Here is a 25561-nt window from a genome sequence, read left to right on the forward strand (position 1 = left end):
CTCACAGACTTACCTATGCCTCTAAATTGCATTCCAAATTAATGAATTACAGTCGATGAAACATATAAGTGATATCTTCTCAGTGCGCATGCGCGGAGCAGCGGAGATGGCCGCTTAGCTCCGAGGCTCCGTCTCGCCCCAGACCATCCGGCCCCATACAGCCACATTGAGCAGCGCAGCCGACACAGGACCCCACCATCCAACTCGGGCACACCAAGGATCAGTTCTATGGCCTCGGGGACGGTCCGCAGGGATCTCTCCCGCAACCCGGGCTTCGGAGCGGAGGCTCCAGGCCTACACAAGATGGCGCCGCCCGTGCCGGAGGATCAAGATCCCGGGACGGAGGGGATGGAGGACAGCGACGGAGGGGGTCTCCCAACCCCCCATGCACTCCCGGAAGGCGCAGTGAGTACCAGCATCATCGCGGTCCCATCCCCTACCTCCACAGAGTCGCTCATCAGGCACACCCTAGGGGATTTACTCCACACCCCAGTCCGAGGCCTACAGTGTAGCCCCTCAGTATCCAACCTCTCTGAGCTTACTCCCCCTGCTCACTCTTTGGACTTTCATGCTATGATGTCGGCCTTCTCTAAGATGCTGTCTGATGGCTTAGCGCAGACAGCAAGCCAAATCACACACACCATTCAAGCAGACCTACAAAACCTGGGTTCCAGAATTGAAATCATGGAATCCAAGATGGACCAAACAGTCTCCAGGACGAACCAAAACACTGACCGCATTCAGGATCTAACAGATCGCCTGGAAACCGCCATTTCCAAAATTGATGACCTTGAAAATCGCTCACGGCGTTACAACTTTCGCATTAGAGGATTGCCTGAAGCAGTTCAGGATGTCCATGACGCTGTTCAAGGATTTATTGCCTCCCTAATTCCCAACATCCCAGCACATAGGCTGGAGTTAGACAGGGCACACAGGGCCCTTCAAGCACCCCGGAAGGATAATCTCCCCAGGGACATTGTGGTAAAGCCACACTTTTATAAAGTGAAGGAAGAAGTCATGCGACTGGCCAGGTCCTCTGATCGTCTGGAAATTCAAGGACACCCGGTCCAAATATTCGCGGACTTATCGCCCCTGACGATCCAGAATAGGCGTTCTCTTAAACCGCTTCTACATGCTTTAACCCAAAAGGCAATCAAGTACTGGTGGTCGTTCCCATTTCGTCTTTCTTTCGCCTACAAGAGTAAGACACTTGGTTTCTCTAGCTTTCAGGAAGGCGAAAAACTCCTTCTACAATTGGGCATCATCTCCCTGGAACGTTCACGTTCTACATCCCCGGCTCCAGCTGGCCCATCCAAAAGGCCTTCTCCAGCCAGCCCCATTGCCCAGGCGTGGGTGAAGAAGCAATCTAAGCGATCCAAGGACTCGCATGTCACCTGAACTGCTTTCCAGCCCCTTTTTTTTGTGTTCCAAATTTTTCTTCCACCTCCTCTCTCTGAGAAATGTTTTCATTTTTTTTTTTTTCTCAGATAGGGGACTCCTTGGACTCTTTTTTGAACTCTGTTCCCGGTTAATTTCAGGCCTGGGATCAGGCCGGGTGTGTTAAGTTGGTTAAATTCTTGCTATCTGTTGCTATTTTTTTTTTTTTTTTACAGGTTGGCCGTACATTGAAATCTTGCTGTACGGCTCTTTTCTTGCTCGATATCCCCCATACCTCATCCTTGCGGTGGGAGTCACATTTTTGCTTTGGGGGGTTGGTGGACGACCTAGGGGTCGCATGGTTTTGTTGGCTGACGCCCGTTGGGTTGGTATAGCCTCTGCCCGGGTCCTTCCACCACCTCCCAGAGGAAGTAGAGGGATTCATCACTCCTTGATTCATCATCCGGAATGACATACATGTTTGGAGGGTGGGGGGTTTGGGTCGGATGGTTGGCCCTGGTTCTCACCACAATGTTGTATTTAAGTTTATGTTCGTTATCATAGCATTTGGGTTGGGGCCGGGTAGGTCTGGGGCGCGAGCTTTGCGCCTCCCTCTGACCCCGTCTAGTGTAATATGCCCTGGGCGGCATCAGACGTCTGTCTGCAACTTTCGCGGACAGGTAACTTTTGCTTGTCTCATGGTCTGGGCCTAGGCGGGCCTGGCCCGGACCTGGGGGGGGAGGGGGCTCCCCTGGCTTACGTGCCTCAGGGGCCTCTGGGTTGGTCTTCCTCTTCCCCGTCTCTTTTTCTTCTTCTTTGCCTTTCTCTCTCTTATCTGTCTGCTTTCTCTTCAGATGCTGGAGTGGACTCTGTCTCCTCTTCAGACGGTGGGTGGACTGCTGTGATGGTGCTCCGATTCCTCCGACTTCCCGAACTCCTCGGAACTTCAGGTGGGTCCTTCATTGGCGTTATAGCTCCTCTCTGGATTTATGGCGGTTAGTAAACCATCTCTGGCTCCTCTAAAAATTGCATCGCACAATGTTCAGGGGATGAATTCCCCAGTTAAGAGACGGAAATATTTTCAACATGCACACTCCCAAAAATTTGAAGTGCTCCTGCTCCAGGAAACCCACTTCCCTGATACTTATTTGCCTAAATTCATACACTCCAAATTTCCACAGTTCTTCCTGGCTAACGCAGCTAATAAGACAAAAGGGGTTGGCATTTTCTTTTCTAAACACTTGGGCTTCTCCCCCACATCAGAAGTTAGAGACCCGGAAGGGAGATACATTCTGGTGTCAGGGACAATGGAGGGGATTTCCTACACGTTTGTGTCCTACTATGCCCCCAATCAGGGACTGGCTAGGTTTTTCACCAGAATGTGGGCGAAGCTTGAACCGTATTTAACGGGTACCTTGATAGTTGGGGGTGACTCCAACACTTCTTTTGATAAGATGTTGGACAAGTCCAGCCCTAGGCGCCCTAGGGTCTTGGGGCCACCCAAACGTGGTCTCACCATCGCTAAGCAACTTAACTCACTGGGTCTGATAGACATATGGCGGGAACTCAACCCTTCCTCCAGGGAATACACACATTTCTCTGCCCCTCATGGCACATTTGCCAGGATTGACCACATTTTCTTGTCATCGGCTGAGGTCCCTCTGGCCGTTAAAGCGAATATTAGGGAATCACCTCTTTCGGATCACTCCGTGGTCATCTTGGACCTCCTGTCCCCTAGATCACGGGATGGGGTGCGCAGGTGGCGTCTGAACGAATCTTTGCTCAGTAATCCCTCTCTCTGCAATATGCTGGAAAAAGACATTACTGAATACTTTCATTTGAACGCTCAAAGCGGGGTCTCACCAGAAACCGTGTGGGCTGCTCATAAGGCTGTCATGCGGGGTAAGCTTATCCAGCTGGCGGCGAAACTTAAGCAGGAAAATCAAATTGATATAGCTAAACTTGAGAAGGAATTCCGGGAAGTGTCTAGGGCACATAAGAAAAAACCAACTCTAGCGTCGCGACAGTGTTTGGAAGCGGGTCGTCTGGCCCTGAACATGGCTCTTACCACCCGGGCAGAGAAAAGTTTACGTTGGTCCTCTGCACAGTTCTATTACCAAACCGACAAAATAGGACCCCGGCTAGCTGCTAAACTTTCCCCCAGGCCCAGATCCTATGCTTTTCCCAAAATTAAGACTTCGGATGGATCCATGACTCAGAACCCACAAAAAATTATGACCGCTTTTTACAAATTCTACTCTCAGTTGTACACTCCTAGTGAGGGAGCGACCATCCAGGGCAGGACGGCCTTCCTGGATGACCTGGCATTACCTAGTATTTCCGAGGCTCATATGAAATCCATGGAATCCCCCATCTCGGAGCTAGAAATCTTAGAGGTAATTAAGCATTTGAAAAAAGGTTCGGCCCCCGGGCCTGATGGGTTTTCCTCGGGTTATTATAAAGCGTTTGGTCCAGTGCTTGCCCCGCATTTGGCGCGTTTTTTTAATTCCCTTAGGCAGGGACAGCAATTAGAGGCTTCGGCCAATACCGCATACATTTCGGTTATCCCGAAGCCGGGCAAGGATACTTCTGACGTTAAAAATTATAGACCAATCTCACTGATTAATAACGATTTAAAAATTATGACGAAAATATTGGCCAATAGGTTGGTGGATTTTATAGGCCGCTATATTCACAAAGATCAGGTGGGGTTCATGCCGGGGAGGCAGGGACCTGACCAGATCCGAAGGGCTGTGGACATCATTTCTCTTCTGGGGGCCCCCTGGGATGGAGGGAGACCCCAACAGGGTTTCCTCCTTTCCTTGGACCTCCAGAAGGCCTTTGACACGGTTGAATGGCCGTATGTGTTTGATGTCTTGAGCAGGTGGGGTTTTGGCCCCTCTTTCCTAAACGCCTTAAGAGCCCTCTACTCTTCTCCTATTGCGCACATGAAACTGCAGGGCCACTATTCGGATACGTTTCCGATACACAGGGGGACCAGACAGGGCTGTCCACTGTCCCCCCTCATTTTTGCGGTGGCCATCGAAACGCTGGCTATAGCAATCAGAAGCCATCCTGATATTAAAGGGATTTCGTGCGGGGGTAGAGAACACAAGTGTGCATTGTTCGCTGATGACCTTTTCCTCTCGAGACCGCTCATTACTAGTCCCAATCTTCTCCGACTGTTGGATGAGTTTGGGAAAATCTCAGGCCTCCAGGTAAATCTCTCTAAGTCAATAGCCTTGAACGTCAGTCTCCCGCAATCAATGTTGCAGACCCTCCGGGAAAATTTTCCGTTCTCCTGGGCCACCACCTCTATCCCGTACCTGGGGGTCAATTTGACCGCCTCCATCTCCTCTTTGTACCAAGCCAACTACCCGCCTCTGTTCGCTAAATTGTCTACCGATATGGAACTTTGGGCCAGAGGGAACATTTCCTGGTTGGGAAGAGTTCATTCTGTTAAAATGAACCTTCTCCCCAGGATATTGTACCTTTTTAGATCACTCCCGATACAGGTAACTAAAGGGAAATTGCAGAGTCTTCAATCCAAGATGGTTCAGTTTATTTGGGGCACCAGAGGTCCCCGACTCCCGCGGAGGGTCCTCTTCAGAAGCCGCTTACAGGGGGGCCTAGGGGTCCCCCTGCTTTGGAGATACTACCAGGCAGCCCAACTGGCACAATTCTCGGTGGTATATGCTATGGGGGGCAGACCGGATTGGGTTGATATGGAACGACAATCGGTCCCTAATCACACCATAGATTACTTGGTTTGGGCTCCTCCAAGTAGGAGACCTCCTGTATTGGCACCTTCCCTCTCTCACTCATTAGTGCTGTGCGATAGACTATATACACATCCTACACTTATCTCGGCTCACAAACCCCTGACACATATTTTTAACAATCCGGACTTTGTTCCGGGACTAAACATAAGGGCTTTTCGATGGTGGACCAACAAGGGACTATTCAGGATAGGACACTTCCTCTCACCTCAGGGCCCCTTGTCAGTCGCACACTGTACGAGTAAGCTTGATATGCCTTCCTCAGAAAAATTTAGGTTGCACCAGATTAGACATTTCCTATCATCTATGGTCGCAGGTTCAGATGTTGAACCCCGGGCCACTTCATATGAATGCTGGTGTGCACAAGCTCAAGTCCAGAGGGGAGGTATTTCGTTGATTTACAGGGCTTTGATCGACTCACCTGACAAGCCCGGTTACGCCCTTTCCTGGGAAAGGGATCTGGAGCTATCGTGGGAACCGGACACCTGGAACTCCATTTTCCGGAGGGCTTTTAAAGGTATCTTGAATATGTCTCTAGTTGAAGCTAATGTTAAGATTATTACGCGTTGGTACCTTGTTCCCACCCGTCTAGCCAGAATGTACCCGGGGACTGATCCTCTTTGCTTTCGCGAGTGCGGACATCAGGGTTCCTTGCTCCATATTTGGTGGGAATGCCCGCGTATCCATAGTTTTTGGAATAAATTGTTTAGTCTGATCCGCAAAGTTACTGGGCTTCCGGCTCCCAGGACCCCGGAAGTAGCACTGCTTCTTGGCTCTGGTGTAAAAGGGCCCAGAACCAGTTTGAAGCTCATGCATTTCATGTTGTTGGGGGGGAAGCTTACCTTGGCTCGGGCTTGGAAGTCCCCCTCGGTCTCAATGGGGGCAACCAAACGCAAAATCTCTTGGATCATGACCCAGGAGAAGATGGTCAGCATCTTCCGTGACAAGCAAGCGGAATTTGAAGCAGTATGGGAACCCTGGCGTCTGTACATCTCACCTCCCTCATCCTAATTGTCTGTGTTTTGTATTTTCTCCACCCGATCCCTTCTTGCATCCACTCCAGCATCTCCATCCTTTCTCCTATCCCCTTTCTCTTCTTGTGTTCTTTCCTTCTTTTCCTTTCCTTTTCTTCCTTTCGGATATTCCATACTTCCTCCTTTCTTGTGGCTTATAGGGTATCTACCTCTCTCAGGACCTATATCTTCAGAGGGTGATTATATGCAACCCCAGTTCATAAGATTCAGGGGGGGGGGTTCCCCTTCCTGGTTTACAGAGGGCGTTTGTAACTTACATGGAGGTCCACGGTTATATTTTTCTGTGCTTTGCTTGCGGGCTGGGATTCTGGTCTGATCCTCAGACGTTTTAGTAATACTGTTTTAGTAACCATGCCTATCTCGTATTGCATTGTTGCCATTGTTATCATTACAAAGTCCCTTCCCGAGTGGGCTCTGTATATGACACATTGTATACCTTTCTTATGCAATATTTCCTGAGATTGTATGTTATTATTCTACATATGTCTTACAAAATAAAAACTTTTGCAAGTAAAATTTTTAACGGTCTTTTGCTAGAATTATTGCTCTTTGACAATCGCGGCGATGCCTCACATGTGATTTGGGCGTGACTTACGTATGAATTTTCTTTGGTGCGCAAGCACATGGAGACGGGGGTGAAAAATATCACTTTTTTTTTTAAACATACCTTGTGATCATGATAGGCAGTGACAGGTGCTCTTTATGGAGGGATCTGGGGTCTAAAAGAATCCCTTCGTTGCACTTAAAAGTATTCAAAACTCCAAAATCTGCATTTTTAAATACTATCACTTTTTTAAAATCTGCGCCATTGGCAGCTGAAAGTTACGTCTCTTCTGGGTTACTTCATCAGAGACCCCATGAGTCCCGGCTTCGTTCAGGACTCTGACCACTCTTTGGACATGCCGGCTGATCACCAGTGGGACAGAAACCCAGAGAGAGTAGCAAAAGGCAGCGGGAGGGGGGGATGCCCCCTCCCGCTCCCTGTGATAACGATCAAGTGGCTGCTGAGCCGCATCAGTTGTTATTAGAAAGCAGACTGCCAGCTCTAAAAAACGGTACCGTGGTGAGGGCTAATGGTTTTATGCAAAACAAAGCTGATCATTGTAAACACCCCTGTCAGTGTTGTCTCAACCCTCTAACTTCATCTGTAGGGCAGCTTGGTAATGTTGAAAAACAACAGACTTACGGGCCAGATGACCAGATTACTATAAAAGAGAGAAAGCATAAAAAAAGAAAACGAATGCAGTTATCACAAGTAAGAATCGGTAAGCTGTAAAATGTTTGCTTTTAGGGTTTAACCACTTCCCGACAGCCCCATAGCAGATTTACTGCTACAGAATAGCCATTCTGAGCAGAACCATGTGTGTGTATATGCAATTTTGCACTTCTGAGTAGGGGCGCACGCCACTTCTGCTGTGATTAGTCACAGCAGAAGCCGATAAGCGGTTGCTGGCCAGTGGATGCCCGCCCGCACCTGCGGATCGTCAAGGAGAGGCTGGACAGAGCTCTGCATATGTAAACAATGCAAAGCTCCGTCCTGGCAGCAGGGATGCGAAAATCTATCACATCCATCTATCAAATCCCTTAGTAAAAACAGCGCACACAGTACACAAAAGCAATGGTTAGGCACACGTTTACCCTTGGATCCCCCTAGATGTTTAACCCCTTCTTAGCCAATGTCAATACCGTGACAGTGCATATTTTTAGCTTTTCACTGTATTAATGTCACTGGTTCCCACAAAGTGTCAGGGTCAGATTGTCTGCCACAATATCACAGTCCCGCTATAAGTCGCTGACCGCCACCATTACTAGTATAAAAAAATCAATACAAATTCCAGTAAATATCCCATAGTTTGTAGACTCCATAACTTTTGTGCAAACCAATCAATATACACTTATTGGGTTTTTCTTTTTACCGGAAATATGTAGCCAAATATTGGCCTAAATTTATGAAGAAATTCGATTTTTTTTTTTTTTTTTAATTGGATATGTTTTATAGCAAAATGTTTTTTTCAAATTTGTCAGTTGTCTTTTGGTTATAGCGCAAAAAAAAAAATGTATAGTAATCAAATACCATCAAAAGAAAGCTCTATTTTGTGGATGCAGAGCTCCATCCTGCTTTTCCAGTTTTTAGGTATTTGTCACTTAAATAAGTACAGCAACTGTGTTGGTAAATATTAGGGTTCTTCAGACTAATACTAAAATCAGATGCTTGAAGGCACTTTCTTTTTCTGCATTTTAGTATATGGAGTAATGTACCCTTTTCCCCAGTCTCTAAGTAGCATCATTTAAGACCACAATCGTGAATGGACTGCAGTAAGTTTTTCTAGTTAATCAAATCCAGAAATTCAAATAAAATATCATTGCTATGGAAGAGAAATGGCAGCATATTACTTGAAGCCTTGATGTAAAAATAGTGCAGTAATGATGCATTTTAGTAATTAGTGGGTGTACTTTTAACAATTGTATTAAGGTAATGACTCACTGATCCATGACTTCAGCGCTGCCTGAACAAAGCACTGCTCAAATCATAGTGCTGGTAAAGTATTTTTTTTTTTATACCTGGAATGAAAAAGTACTTACTGGAAAATAAGCACCACGTCACGTCTTGCAACTTTATATTGTTGGTGGGAAATATATTGTAGTTGGGAAAATGCAGTTCTTGCCAAAAGAAAAAAAATATATATTCAAATACAGGTTGTTGTGCCTCTCATTCTCATTTACTTTCCCTGTGGCTTGTTTGAAGAAACAGTCTGTCCATCTTGCTGAGAGGCTGGAGAAATAATGAGCCAGCAAAACTTAGAGAAAACATGACGAGAACGGGAAATTGTACTTGGATGCTGAAACAATACCAACCTTTAAGTGGACAAACAACTGACTTTTGTCCTTTTCAGTTCAATTCTTTGTATTGTTTCACAGCATAAATGGCAGCTATCCGGGGTTTGCAGATATTTATTTCACAATATTGCGCACTCCATTACCACTTGTCTAGCTTAAAGTGGAACTCTTGGTGAAAATCATTAAGTGAAATGCGTGTTTCCCGCATCGTAACTGGTGTGAACCGGTGGTAAATGCTAGAAAAGTTGTAATTTCAGGGCTTCTGTTAAATTTGAAAACATATTTATCTGCAATACCTATGTTTGGACCTATAAGGAAAATAGGCCAGTATGCTCCTTCCCCTTTAAGGGGTATCTGATATTATCCAGGCAGCAGGACTTCAGAGTCGCATTGTGTATGGCAAAATGCATAGGGTTGGAGCCTGTAATGTCATCATGCATACCCAGAAGTGGAGCATTGGTTACTGAAAACAAGCTGCCAGTCTGAATTCAACTTAAAGAGGAGGTTCCCTCTGGGGAAAAAAAATATGGATTTGTAGCTGCTGATTTTTAATAAATTGACACTTACCTGTCCAGGGATCCAGCGAAGTAATAAACCGGGTTAGTTCTTCAGTAGCCTTTGGGGTACTGTTGCAGCATTCTAACTGTGGGCAGCTGGCTATGCTGCTTTTGGTTTCACAGCCAGCTGCCAATGCACGAGCAGCACTGTGCTTTTTCAATAGTCCCGAACTCTTCTGTGACCTTTGACATGTCCTAGAAGACTGCGGGGAGGGAAAGGGAGAGGAGAACTTCCACTTGGATCGCCTGTCAAAACTAGGTACTTGCCGACCCCCATCCCCCCCCCCCCCCCCGAAGATTTTTTTAAAAAAATGACAAGCCAAATGTGGCAGGGGAGGAGGACTTAAAGTGGAACTTCCCCTTTGGGTGGAATTCCCCTTTTAGAAGGCAACACACATGCATACACTATATTGTCAAAAGTATTGGGAAGCCTGCCTTTACCCGCAAATGAACTTTAATGGCATCCCAGTCTTAGTCTGTAGGGTTCAATATTGAGTTGGCCCACACTTTGCAGCTTTAACCGCTTCAACTGTTCTGGGAAGGCTGTCCACAAGGATTAGGAGTGTGTCTATGGGAATGTTTGACCATTCTTCCAGAAGTGCATTTGTGAGGTTGGACGAGAAGACCTGGCTCGCAGTCTCCGCTCTAATTAATCCCAAAGGTGTTCTGTTAGGTTGAGGTCACGATTCTGTGCAGGCCAGTCAAGTTCCTCCACCCCGAACTCGCTCATCTATGTCTTTATGGACCTTGCTTTGTGCATTGGTCCAAATCATTTGGTTAAGGGGGGATTATGGTGTGGGGTTGTTTTTTAGGGGTTGGGCTTGGCCCCTTAGTTCCAGTGAAGGGAACTCTTAAGGCATCAGCATACCTAAATTTTGGACAATTCCATGCTCCCAACTTTGTGGGAAGAGTTTGAGGATGGCTCCTTCCTGTTCCAGCATGACTGCGCAGCAGTGCACAACCAAGCTCCATAAAGACCTTGGTTGAATGTAAAAGGCCTGAATGTAAAAAAAGAAAAGCCTACAATGAAAAATTAGGGTAAAAAACAGACACCTTCGGGTCTGGTATGGATTTTGAGAGGAACTCCCATGAACAAATGTCCCCCTCCTGAACAATACCAGGCCATATTCCAGGCTACATGCCCTCAACATGGTGGGGGGGGGGTGCTTTGGGGCAGGAGCCCCTGCCTCCAGGCACCTTGTCTCTATGTTGATGGGGACAAGGGCCTCTTCCCCACAAGCATGGCCGGTGGTTGTGGGGAGCTTATCAGAATCTTAAAGCCCTCTTTAACAAGGGGGCCCAAGATCCTGCCCCCCCCCATGTGAATGAGTATGGGTTACATCATACCCCTACTCATTCACCAATGAGAAATAAAATAAGTGTAGTGTAAAAGAGTTTTTCTCCTTTATTGCAATAACAAAACTAAAAAAAATGTCCCCCGATGCAGATGCCCACCGTCGACCGTTCTACCGTCGGACAGTTCTTAACTAAGGGGCAGTGCCACCCAGTGACATCCCCAGGTGCCCCCCACCCCCACGTGACGTCACCGAACAGGAGCATGCTGGGTTGGTGATGGAGCTGGCAGACAGCAAGAGCCTTTGTCAGGTGCGGAGCTTTTTTTTTGGGGGTCGGCGGTAGCAGCGGCTACTCATTCACATGGGGAGCCCCTTTGTTAAAGGGGGCTTCTAGATTCCGATAAGCCCTTTTCCCGCAGACCCCCACAGGCCAGGGTTATAGGAAAGAGGCCCTTGTCTCCATCCACATGGAGACAAGGTGCTTTGGGGGGAAGGGGGGGGGGCAGAGCATCCCAAAAGCACCCCTCTCAGCCTGCTGACAGCTGAGGACTCATTGATTGTTAAGGACGCGGCGGCCGCCTATTCCTTACCAAACATGACAGTTATTGGTTGTTAAGGACGCCTGCGACCACTCCTGAACAACGCTGTATTTACTACTGTAAATAAATACATTCATGACCATGGGCAGGTGTTAAGTTACTGCATGTTTTCACTACTAAATTTAATTAAATTACCACTTGTCTTCCTAAAATAATTCAAGTGGTATTTTGGTAGCGTTTTTTGTGATTGCTGAAAATTTTTTGAAAAATGCTTTTTTTTTTTTTTTTTTAAGGTGCTTCGTACTGCTTCATGACTGGAGCCCTACATGTCCATGTACACATAGGCTTTTAGCAGAGTTTAGGAGCTGCCGCATGTAGGTGAGGTTAAACCCTCCCTCTCCTGAATGCGGAAGAATCACGTTCAGGATAGGAATGTTTTGACCGCCTCCCGCGGGAAAGCACAAAACTCGTCTTTTGCGTTTTTACCACGGTCACGGTAGGCTAGTGTATGTGTAGCCTTACAGACATGAAAAAGGGCTTGTTTTAAACTGCTGTAGTGTGCATAGTCTGGGCATAGGTTGCCCTTAAAGCTTATTTATAAAGGTGATGCTTGTTAGGTAGAGTTTCAAGTTTTAATGTAGATATGCAACTCTGGCAGGTTGGAGAAATCTAGGCATGAAGAGATTGTAGTAGCAATACCACTGTATGCTAAGGCAAAATTAGTTGTGAAAGGACAATTTTACAAGGCTGTTTATATAGTTTTTTATTTTTTTTTACAGTATATGTTGTATATAGAATTTTACAGTGCAATGCAATTTCAGAGGACAACTTCTCCCCCCCCCCCCCCCTATAGTAAAATACTTACCTTCATCATTGCTCCTGAGGGCCCTGTCCAGTGCAACACAGCTTTTGTAACAAAAACTCCTGGTAATATTTAGCTCTTCCCCGGCATGCACATTAATCAAGGCAAATCTCACTTTACAGCTCTCATAATACCCTGGCACACACTTGGCACAGTTTTAAAAATGTATTTTTGTAAATTGTTCCTGTTTAATGCATATCAAAATGCTCATTTTATTATGTTCATTATATTCAACACTTATCACCGCCAATATTCCCAGAATACAAATGAACTAATATATATATATATATATATATATATATATATATATATACACTGTATATTTTGTGTGTGTGTATGTATAAGTGCTAAACACATAATGAACCTGAAACAAATATATTTCCCCTTTAACAAGAGTCATTCATTTTTTGATTAAGCAGGAAATGATGGGTGTCCACATTCTGCAAACCCCACGCGGTCTTGCTATAGGTCCTCTGATATCTCTGAAATCCAAGACATCAAATGTAATCGGGTTGTTTTAAACCTTTTGATTGTGATCCCTTTTAGCTTGCATTATTTGATGTGAAATACAAGGTAAAAAAAGTAATCCTGAATCTGGTTAGGCTGTACATCTCCTATGGATCACAGGAGTGTAGTTCGTTCTTCACTCCTGTGACCCATTTTCAGCAGAGAGCAGTCTGAAGTCCACTCTCTGCTGACTTCACAGATGTTGGTCCAGGTACTGCGTAATCGTGACCACGGAGTCAGGATCTCTCAGATGGCTGGAGCGAAACCTGGCTCAGCCTCTCAGCGAGCCACTGAGTGCCTGAGCTGGCCACTCCCCCTCCACAGCCCAGCGCTCCACTGAGCGAGGAGGGGGCTGCTGACTGACTGACAGGTCAGTGTCAGAACCGAGTGATCGGCAGTGTTCGATTGCTCAGTGTAGAGGCGTCGGGGGATAGATGGAGCGTCGGACCAATGCTGCATCCACCTAGATTAGTATAACTGGGGGAATAAAAGAGAAACCCATACTTCTCTTTTAAGGCACATCTACAAAGTATGGAAAATGCAAGGCATAACTGGCAAAAGAAACTGGAAGTTTTTCTGTGCATCTCTTTTGTTGGAATTCTTTTCCTCCTCTGCTAAACCCACCCACAGAATTCACTAGAGCACAAGAAATAAGTCACAGTAGCTGCTCCACAAGTTCTTAATCTAATACAGTTTTTATTTTCCTTCTACATCCTTTTCTTAACTTTTTTGTAAACTTGTATAATAAACTTTGATTTCAAGGGTATCTAAACCCAAAATCAAAAATGTAATACATTGCAGCAAACCAGTCTTTACCTTCATTAGTTCAGCTCATATATATATATATATATATATATAAATATTTTTTTTTTGTTGTCTCCGTATTTGGTTTGCTTGGAGTTTAGCTTTATCATTTATCTATAAGGCCCCTTTCACTCCAGTGGACCGATTGGGTCTGCCTCTCCGATTTTCAGGCGGAACCGATCGGACCATTCATTGTTCTATATGGGGCAGCGGATATCAGCAGATATGTGTCCGCTGTCAACTGCCGACATCCGATCCAGTCTGCTAAAAACAGATGGATGGGGATACGTTTGCCATCTGTTGATCGGATGGAAACGGACATGCAGTCCGTTTCCATCCAACCGCCCCATAGAGAATAGAAAGAGTGGACACAGGCCTGTCATCCGCCTGCTCAACAGAGAGGTCGCCCGCTGAGCAGGCTGATTTGCTTGGACAGATCCGCTTTGTCTGAAAGGAGCCTAAATCATAGTTATTAAGGAAGCACGTCAACTGTGTAAGGCAGACAGACAGCTGGACTCAATTGACCACTAATTTTAATAATGACTACTGTTTAATAATGACCTTCCACTAGTCATGATTACTCGTCATAAAGCTTTGTGGAACAACTAGGGATGTTCTTAAAATGCTGTTATTTTTGTGTGCGCATGTTTTTTAATAGGTGCGTGCCGAATAAATAGACTCAGATCGATTATTTTTCTGAAGTGTCTCTTCACAGATAAAATGCTTTTTCATCTGTCAGTTGCCATAGTTACAAGGCTTCATGATCGTTTCAAGAGCAGTTTTGCTTTTCTGGTAGACAATTGCTTTGTTAGGAGTGGCATTATCTGCATATTTTTAAGGTGATAATTGATTTCTAATTATTTATTTTTTTATTGCACTCGTCATCTCTGCTTTGTTTCTATGTTGTTGGACCATAATTTATTCCACAGTGAATAAAAGAAATTATTTAAACAAATGTAATTATATTTTGAACCTTATTGTTGAGGTGTCAAAGGTTGTCAATGAAAAGCTCATTAAAAACAAACTTGTATAAAACATAGTTGCTCCTAGATAAATGCTTACATTTGAATATAGCATGTTTTCAGGAACAGAAAATGAGCAATCCTCAAATAGATTACTAAAGGTTAAAAAAGACATCTCTATAGTCCTTATAAAAGTAAATTTGTGGAGATTCCCATTTCAGACCCCAAATCCTTCCAGACGGATCTTACAATTAAGCGACCCAGATTGGGGTCTACCTTACATTAAATAGTTCAGGGCTGTGTCCAAATTTATTGTAGATGGTCCATTTCTCCATTGAAATATTGGATTATAAATTAACCACTTTACAACCGGAGGATTTTGCTGTCTTCCGTCCAGGCCACTTTTTGCGATTCGGCGCTGTGCGACTTCAACTGACAATTGCGCGGTCGTGCGACGCCGTACCCAAACGAAATTTACGTCCTTTTTTTCCCACAAACAGAGCTTTCTTTTGGTGGTATTTGATCACCTGTGCGATTTTTACTTTTTGCGCTATAAACAAAAAAACAGCGTTTATTTTGAAAAAATAACAATATTTTTCACATTTTTTTATATGAAATTCCCCCCAAAAAAGATGTAAAAACCAATTTTTTTAAAAGTTTTTGGCCAATTTGTTTTATGCTACATATGTTTGGTAAAAAAAATAGCAATAAGCGTATTTTGATTGGTTTGCGCAAAAGTTATTGCGTTTACTAACAAAGGGAAAGATTTCTGTCATTTTTGGTGTTTTTTTTTTTTTTTTTTTGCGGGACTGCGACATTGCGGCGGACAGACCGGACCCCTGACTGACATTTTTGACACTTTTGGGGGTACCAGTGACATTACTGCAGTAATCAGTGCTATATATATGCACTGTTACTGTAAAAATGACACTGGCAGGGAAGGGGTTAATTTTATTGGAGAGGGAGGGGTTAATGTATGCCTGGTGCTTACTGACGTGTAGGGGGGGAGGTGACTATGTGATTCATGGACAGATCGGATGTCCAGCTATGCTGAACAGTCCGATCTGTCACTATGGAGATCCGCCCGCTGTGTTTACACACAGCGGGCGGATCTCCAGACTCGATCCCCGACGATCGGGTAAGAGCAGTGGCGATCGCCGCTGCTCCTCCCCTGGCCCGACTCCCGCTGTGAATGAAAACAGCGGGAGCGAGCCTCCGGCGGCGCGCAAGCGCCGCCCAGAAGGGGGAGTGTCCAGTCACGTTAATACTACGTGGCTGGACGATAACGAACCACTCTGCCGCAGTAGTATTACTGTGAGCGGTTGCAGAGTGGTTAAGCAACGCGCTTGGGGTCTACCTCACTTTAAAGCCATATTAAACCCAAAACCAAAAACTTAAGATATATTGCAGCTCACCAATCATTAAATGTGGGTGCTACTACTGTATATCAGTTTTCTTAGTTTTGACCTGGTGATCTGAGCCGCAACACACTTCCTGTATTAGAGTACCCCTACTCTGGGTGAAGGAGCACAAGGGGCACCCCTTTGGGCAGCAGAATTGTCAGTCTTAGGGGAGTTGTTAGATATACTAGCATATTTAAATATACCAACACATTAAAACCAAACTTGAACTAATACTGTATAAGCAGTTACAGCAAATCGTTTCACATAAATGTTGTTTATTGTAAGCGCCACGGTCTGTGTTAAATGGTTTGTCTCGTCTCTGTAACTGATAATCTGCTGGAGAGCTTGTTTTTTTTTTTTTAAACCAGCAGACATACTGGTGGTGTACTGATTTTGTTTATTTACAAACGTTTTAAGGCGTTGCACTGATTTTGTCAAAATTATCCTTGGTATGGCCACTTCAAGTAAAATTGACGTTGGTAAAAATTGTTAGTCTATGACTAGGAATATGTGGGGTCATGGAGAGGCCCTTGACACTGTGTAATTGCAGGTATGCAAGGTATTCTCCCCCTGTATAGTTGTGTGAAATTAAATGATTTGGTTGATGTCAACACCCCCCCCCTCCCCCCGCCCCCCCCCCCCAATTCCTCATGCCCCCACTTTCCTCTTTTTTAAGTGGAGAGAAATTAAATTTTCAGCCTCTATAGCAGATATAATGGGGAAAGTCTCCTCACTAATAGAGACTGCGGGACACAGAAGGCATAAGCTCTGACAATCAGTGTCCCCTTTGTCATTGTCCTACTTATTGTACTCCACAAAAATGCTTACTGATAACTTCCTGTACACTCTGCCCCTTGGCTTATAAAAGCTCACAAGATTTATAGTTGAATGATCAGTTTATTTTTCTTTGAACTTGACAAAGTGATATAATAAAATGCTTTTGGTGGTATGTTAACAGGCCAAAAGGAAGCAAATAGGGGAAATTTATTGTCAGTTTGCATACTTTTCAAGGAAGTCACATACAGAAAGAGCACTTAGTAAGAATAAAACTAAGGAGTCCATGGCAAAATCAGCCTCTTCTGGTTTTCAGAAGAGTTCCTTTTGTTCCTCTGAGACCTCTGCTTTTAAGGCCAAGTCTTCCACACAGTTCCATCGCAAATTCTGCATGTCCAAGCTAGCCAAGTCTGGTAACTAGTCCCAAGTCCTCAGAATAAAGGGGTGCCCCCACTTTTACAAGTGATGGGACATCCATGAGCCTTTTCAGAAACCTGAAGGCAGTGCATTTTAGATCTTTGAGTCTGGGATGTGGTGTCCCAAGGATACAGGCTGGAATTTCACTCCCTACCTTGTGCACTGTTTATGACCTCAGACCTTCCTGCCTGTCCAATGAGTTTGTGGAACCTTCAGACCAGGGATCAACCGATTATGGGGGGCCGATATTCACTTTTTGTGAAGTATTGGTCACAAACTTGCCGATATGACCGATATTTCTTTAAGTGGTTGTACTGGAGTGATGCCTGACCCCAATACTGTTCTTCAGAGCCGATGGTTGGTTTTTTGGTAATAACTAATATGGCTAGGCAGCCGCTAGGCTGTTATTACAAGCAGGGGGAGGGGACATCCACCCCTCCCCCCTCATACCTCTACCCGGGTCTCCCATCCCACTGGGAGGCCCGAGCGACCAGCAGGCATGTCTGCCAGGTGGCCGAAGACCCGAACAAAAGCTGGAATGTAGTAATCCAGAAGGGATGTCATGAGTCATGACATCACTTCCAGTTACTGGAGCCCTAAAAGCTCCAGATTTTAAAAAGACAGTATTCAAAACAGCCAAACTTGGCATTTTGAATGCTTTTAAGAGGGGTTTGGTCTTGGTCTTATAGACCCCAGATCCCTCCATAAAGAGTACCTGTCACTGCCTATTACTGTCAGAAGGGATGTTTACATTCCTTGTGATAACAATAAAAGTAAAAAAATTGAATGTACAGAATATCGGCACCTAATATCGGTCTGAAGGGTGGCCGGAAAAATCATTATCCGTGTCGGCCCTAAAAAAATATTGGTCGATCCCTACTTCAGACTGCCCTGCAGCAACATCACTCTTCATCAGTTATTGTCCCAGTGCTCTTGAAGGAACAAATCTAAGGGCTTTTGTTCAAGCCTTTTTACAGTACAACAGGGACATTCACCCTATCTTGGGTTTAAAGATTCTCAACAGATTTTTGCAGGTCAAAAAGTTCCAGATAGTCTGTAATTTCACCACTGCAACAAGGGAAGTTTTGAGCATTGATAGACATCAAGGATCAAGGTATTTCCATATCCCCATTTTTACCCCACATCAGTAGTTCCTGTAATTTGCAGTGTGCAAGCAGTGCTTCCAGTTTGTTTCTTTTTCCTTTGGCTTGTCCATAGTCCTTCGGGCTCTGCCCCAATCCTGGTGCTACTGCGCTTTCAGGGAATCTACATTATCGGATAGCTGAATGACCTTTGCTTGAAGGATTACTCTGCCCTGTGCGGTGGATGATAAAGACACTTCAGAGCTTTGGGTAGTATGTTAACCTCTAGAAGTTTGAATTGAATAGCAACCACTGCCAGGAATCTTGGACATGTTTTTTCCACGGGAACGAACCCTGCGATCTACGAAGCTTCCCCTAGTCTTTTTTTGCACCATGATTCTGGGGCTCATGGTGGCTTTCTTCAAGGTGGTGATGTTGGCCCAGTTTCACTGCAGGCCTCTGAAGCTCACATGGTCTGAGACAGAAACTTTTACCCCAGACGATACTTACCTGAAGGGTCAGGTTTCCAATTAGACTATTCTCTATCAGAGAACTCTCATTTACTGGTTAGGGCCTTTGTTTAGGGGGTTGCTCACATTGCACCCCCCTGTGTGGGCACTAGTCTCACCTCGGGATCTTAATTTGGTCCTCTTGGCTCTACAGAAGCCCACCCTCCAGCCCATTTTTGGATATTTCCCTTGGCCAACCTTATAGATTTTGAAGACTTTTTAGATTTTCTTGTGGTTATCGTGAGAAAGAACTGGCAGGTTATCCTGTAATGAACCCTTTCTTGTTCTTCATAAAGTCAGGGTGTTTTTTTTAGGCCTTGGGCCCCTTTTCTCCCTAGGGTGGTTTCGACCTGCCACCTTAATCAGGAGTTTGTCCTGCCTTCTCTTTGCCCATCTCCAAAGCATCCAACAGAGATTTTCATATGAATTATCAGTGGTATCTCTTGGCCACTGCTTCCATTCAAGCCTTAGATTATTTATTCTGCTTGCCAGCGATCCCAAGAGATGTCCTGCATTTTGTTCTACCATTTCTAGGTGGATTAGGCAGGTTATCACTGCGTAAGGCTTATGCCTAGAAGGATAGGAATCCTCCTGTCTCTTTTAAGGCTTACTCAACTAAGTCATTCAGTACCTCTTGGGCCTTTCAACCTCATGCGTCCGCTTATTAAATTTGCAAGGCTGTCACCTGGTCCTCTGTTCACATATGTGTTAGGTACCAGGTGGATGTTTCTTTAAGTTGTGGACCTGATTGCTTTGTTATGAGCCTATTTGCATCTGTTCTGTACTGGAAGTATCAATTCTGTACTGTACAATTTAAGAAATAAGGGTTTTTTACTTACCTGTAAAACACAATTTCTTGAAGTACAGTTCTGGATGCAGGCCACCCAATCCCTCTATCGTGGTGGTTTTTTTTTGTTTTCTCATTGCTTGCTAAAACATGGTAACATATATGCTATGGTCTTGATTAATCAAAGTCTTTGTTTTGTAATATTTATACTCAAAGAAAATGATTTTAGGGGCAAGATTTTGCCATCTATAACTAAATTAAAACCTTTATAATCATTTTAAATATGATAATATAAAGTATCTCACAAAAGTGAGTAAACCCCTCACATTTTTGTAAATATATTTTATTATATCTTTTCATGTGACAACACTGAAGAAATGACAATTTGCTACAATGTAAAGTAGTGAGTGTACAGCTTGTATAACAGTGTAAATTTGCTGTCCCCTCAAAATAACTCAACACACAGCCATTATTGTCTAAACCGCTGGCAACAAAAGTCAATACACCCCTAAGTGAAAATGTCAAAATTGGGCCCATATAAACATCCCCCCCCCCCCCCTGTGTCAAGTGACTCGTTAGTGTTACAAGGTCTCAGGTGTGAATGGGGAGCAGGTGTGTTAAATTTGATGTTATCGCTCTTACTCTCTCATACTGGTCACTGGAAGTTCAACATGGCACCTCTTGGCAAAGAACTCTCGGAGGATCTGAAAAAAGAATTGTTGCTCTACATAAAGATATGGCCTAGGCCAGTGATGGCGAACCTTGGCACTCCAGATGTTTTGGAACTAAATTCCCCATGATGCTCAACTACAATGTAGAGTGCATTAGCATCGTAGGAAATGTAGTTCCAAAACATCTGGGGTGCCAAGGTTTGCCATCACTGGCCTAGGCTATAAGAAGATTGCCAAGACCCTGAAACTGAGCTGCAGCACAGTGGCCAAGACCATACAGCGGTTTAACAGGACAAGTTCTACTTAGAACAGGCCTCGCCATGGTCGACCAAAGAAGTTGAGTGCATGCGCTCAGCGTCATATCCAGAGGTGGTCTTTGGGAAATAGACGTATGAGTGCTGCCAGCATTACCGCAGAGGTTAAAGGGTTGGGGGGGGTCAGCTTGTCAGTGCTCAGACCATATGTCGCACACTGCATCAAATTGGTCTGCATGGCTGTCATCCCAGAAGGAAGCCTCTTTTAAAGATAATGCACAAGAAAGCCCGCAAACAGTTTGCTGAAGACAAGCAGACTAAGGACATGGATTACTGGAACCATGTCCTGTGGTCTGATGAGACTAAAATTAAATTTGGTTCAGATGGTGTCAAGCATGTTTGGCGGCAACCAGGTGAGGAGTACAAAGACAAGTGTGTCTTGCCTACATTCAAGCATGGTGGTGGGCGTGTCATAGTCTGGGGCTGCATGAGTGCTGACGACACTGGGGAACTACAGTTCATTGAGGGAACCATGAATGCCAACATGGACTGTGACATACTAAATCCCCTCCCTTTCGGAGACTGGGCCACAGGGCAGTATTCCAACATAACGACCCCAAACACACCTCCAAGATGACCACTGCCTTGCTAAAGAAGCAGGGGGTAAAGGTGTTAGACTGGCCAAGCATGTCTCCAGATCTAAACCCTATTGAGCATCTGTGGGGCATCCTCAAACGGTAGGTGGAGAAACGCAAGGTCTCTAACATCCATCAGCTCGGTGATGTCATCATGGAGGAGTGGAAAAGGACTCCAGTGGCAACCTGTGAAGCTCTGGTGAGCTCCATGCCCAAGAGGGTTAAGGCAGTGCTGGAAAATAATGGTGACCACACAAAATATTGACACTTTGGGCCAAATTTAAACATTTTCACTTAGGTGTGTACTCACTTTTGTTGCAAGCGGTTTAGACATTAATGGCTGTGTGTTGAGTTATTGAGGGGAGAGCAAATTTACACTGTTTTACAAGCTGTACACTCACTACTTTACATTGTAGCAAAGTCATTTCTTCAGTGTTGTCACATGAAAAGATATAATAAATAATTTACAAAAATGTGAGAGGTGTACTAATTTTTGTGAGATACTGTATTATAAAGTGGTATTATAATGCAATAACAGGCAAATTTAAAATGTAATATACCATTTACATGTTATCTGTAGTTCCATCAGAATTGATTCTACAGGATATCTCCTAGAGCCACTCTTGGACTATTTTGGCAGATATACTGTAACCATCATATTGTTTAATTCATCCTTCTATGTTTTAGTATTTACTTTTGAATCTAAAAAGGAACATATTCTATTTAAATGAAATATTCTTCCTCTTTTCTAGGTTGATGTCGCTGTTGTACATTTTACACCCTTAATACAGCCAAAAATTGAGCAGCCATTTAAACTTGTAGAAAAAGTTGTCCAGAGTGTTTTCCAGTACAGAAGAAAGTACTGCCACCATGGACTTTCGTAAGTTTTGCTTGCTTGTCTATGCATGTGTTTAGTTTCTTTTCTTTTTATTTTCATATTGTCTTTATTTATAGTTTAGTTTGTCATTCACCTGACCATTTCCTTTTTTACTTTGCTTTCTCTACAGCCCTAAGGCTAGTCTGTAAATTGGCAATTACAGGTATAAAATGGTAATAAAGAAGTGATAAACAAAAAAAAGCATAATGCATTTTATACATTGGTCTCATACCTGCATTCCCTCTTATCGGGGCTTTTTCTCTCAGAGAATAGGTGCAGGAACTCCCACTTTCCAGGTCAACCAGTGTCTCCGCCCCCTACCCACCTCTGAGCATTGTTCCTTGTCTATACCACACGCAACAATATACTTCCCCAGCAACAGTAAACCCCTAGTAGCAACAACAGATCTCTCTGCAGCCATCATCAATAGACCCCCCTCCCCAGCAACAATGGATCTACCCAGCAACAATGGACCACCTACAACAAAATTCCTTCCTCAGCAAAAATAGACCCCCTGCAGCAACAGCCCCCACCCCCCTGCCAGCATCAAGTGACCCCTCTCAACAGTAAATCCCTCTAAGCAACATAAGACCTGCCCCCAGCAACAACAAAAACCCCAGCAAAAACAGACACCCCCCCATCGGGCAAATACAGATCCCCTCAAGGGAAAAATTAATCCCCCGGCAGCTAGCATCAACAGACCCTGTAGCACACCCAGTGATGTAGACTACTTCACTCCTCACCCCCCCCCCAGTCAGCACCGAAGCCAGCAGGGAAAGTGGGACAACCTGTCCACATGACCCCAAAGACCCAGGCATCCAAAAAAAAAAAACATACGACGGCAGGAACTGCTGTAGGTTAAGGTCAAACCGTACAAACCAGTGGCCGTGGCTGCGCCCCAGGCGGCTGCCTAGTTCGCCTAGTGGTAGCACAGCCCTGAGCACACCCCAGCACCCCTTGCCATTACATACATTCAGTCCTGGAGGTGCCGGAACTGCGTTCCCCCCCCCCCCCCCCCGTTACCGCTGAAAAAAAAGCCCTGTCCCTTTTGGACCAGAGTAGTTCTTACATTTCCATAGGCCTGTTGGTAATAACTTTTTCATTTTCATAAGGTAACAATGAAAAAATACATGTTTTTCGGGGACAAACTAGGCTTTGTTTTGGCAATGTTGTGCTGCAAAAAATATTTTTTTGTGTACACTATGGACAAAAGGATGTAAATAAATGAAATTCAACTTTTTTTATATATATTTTGACCTGTGTTAGTTTTAAAAAAAAAACAAAAAACAAAACCTGGTTTTCTTTAAAAACTATACATTTTTCTTTCTACAATTTATCCCATTGAAAAAAAAAAAGACACTAAAATTATATTTTTAGAACAAAGCATTGCAAAGTTGTTTGCAAATGGAAAAATACTTAAAGTGGTTGTAAACCCAGATGACAAAAAGCGAACTTAGCATTTTATCTTAATCAGCACAACTAATTTGTGCACAGTTTAGCAGAAAAACCATCAGCCGGTCATCCTGTATTACTCCCCGTTTTGCTACTGAAAAAAAATCCAACACATGCAAAAAAAAATGGTCGCCACCCCTTTAATTGACAGACATGCAGAGGAGACTCATGCACAAGCATGAGTGAAGGGTGTGGATCCTCTACTGCCCCAGCCTGAGTGGAAGTATGTTTAGTTTCAAGTGGTTGCAAACCTCATATGGATCAGTTCTTAAATACATGCACTATTTTTTAGTATGTTCAATAAAAATCCAAAGTGTTGCATTTTTACCCCAGTATTTCCATCTCTGGCACTAAGCTGGCACTAGTGTGTTTTCTGGGGGAGTGTAAAGCTGAGAGGTGGGGCCAGTGATGTCACGACTCCACCTCCTGAACATGCCCATGGAGTGGAGATTTTCAGAGACCTGTGACAGTTGCAGAGATGAAAATACTGGGATAAAAATACAGCGCTTTGGATTTTTATGAAACATAAAATGCTGCATGTATTTGAGAACTGATGAGGTTTACAACCAATTTGTTTTGTGCATTTTCTTTTTATGCAAACTGGAAAAAAAAAAAATCAAAAACAAATAGAACAAAAAAAAATAAGTTACAGCGGAGTAGAGTTAAAGGAAATGCAAAGCATAAAATAGAAATACACTTGATTAAAACTGTTTTTATTTAATTGTAAGGTTTCTTTAACCACCCCTTCACCCACCAGCCATTGTATTAAATTGCCCACTAAAAGGAATGGTTATTCGAAATGGAATTTTCCTTTCGCTTTCTGTTCATGAGCACACAATACCTATAATCCACTCTGTCATTGGACAGCAAAGATCTTCGGCAAAAAACACAGAGCCAATAAGATTGCCCATCACAGGAAGAGCCAATCACATAGATCCCAAATGTAAACAGTACTATTTACATTTAAGAGCCCGCCCCTTCTTGTCACAATGAAGAAAGGTAAAGAATGAAGTCAATGCAGAGGGGTGCCACTGACCACCAATGTTGTGGAATTGTTTTTGAAGGGACGTTTAAAGTGACAGTGACCACCAATGATGGGGAGGGAGGTTTAAAATGCCCCTGACCATCTATGATCAAAGTGTTTTGGGTTTATCCAATTACATCTAGCCATTGCACACAATGTAATTTCAGTCTCTAGGGAGAATTTTTCCACTAATAACAGGCTTGCCTTGGCTTAAGTGGGTAACTTTTTTTTGATCAATACATTTTTATTACAAAATACTTACATTGCATAAGCCAAAGTACAGTACAGAACTTGAGAGAGTCGTCATGTTTTCACATCAGAGTTGGATGGGTAAATTAATGGGAATGGGAGTACAACATTACACATTATTTAGCCATACATGGAATTGCCACACTTTTCCTTATATATGTACTCCATGACTTTGAGAAGGTAGCATATTTCAAAGCTTTAATTGCCAGAAAACGCTTAAAGGCATAGTAATGGTCAACCAATGTCACCACATCAGAGAGATTAGGAGCCAGGTTCGATTTCCAATTTTGTAATGCCACTAACTGAGCTGCAAGTAATATGTGGATAACAACCGGTTGGTGCGAAGATGGATACAAATCTATCCCAATGTTCAGTAAGGCTAGAGCGGAGGGTAGGGCTTAGCAAGATCCCAGTGCATTTGGCTAGTAGCTGGAACGTTTGTCTCCAGAAACGAGTGAGATTCCGGCATCCCCAAATAATATGAACTAAGTTCCCTATATGGCCACAATCACACCAGCACAAGGGCAATAGAGAGGGGGAAATTTCGCCAATCTATATGGAGTATAGTACCATCTATTAATGATATTCAATGTGCTTGGTGCAGTGGTTTGCTTTAAAAATCGATCTCAGAGCGGTCTGCCATTGAGATGGGGGTATGGAGGTCCTTCTTCCATAGGGACATGGACTTAGATTTACAAAAGGTGAGTTTCATAGAGGATAGAATAAAAAAGGGAGATGCCCTTGGGCTTGGACACATTGCAGAAGCTCCAGGCTTTGGAGTGTAGGTTAAGTTTGAGAGTAGGATGTTTAGATAAGAAGTGGAGCATTCTAATGCATGTGAACCATAGCTGTTCAGGTATACAGTATTTCTGT

The 25561-nt window shown here is 44.1% G+C and overlaps 1 protein-coding gene across 1 annotated transcript in view; it reads left to right on the forward strand.

Moving 5' to 3' along the window:
- Positions 1–25561, forward strand: part of TFB1M (transcription factor B1, mitochondrial) — a 183097-nt gene that overhangs the window by 151929 nt on the left and 5607 nt on the right. The window contains exon 7 of the mRNA XM_082250264.1: positions 21839–21966. Within this exon, the coding sequence (XP_082106390.1) occupies positions 21839–21966 (128 nt within the window). The remainder of the gene's footprint in view (positions 1–21838; positions 21967–25561) is intronic.

The sequence above is a fragment of the Pelophylax lessonae genome, assembly GCF_965119305.1.
Source record: "Pelophylax lessonae genome assembly, chromosome: 3".
NCBI lineage: Eukaryota > Metazoa > Chordata > Amphibia > Anura > Ranidae > Pelophylax > Pelophylax lessonae.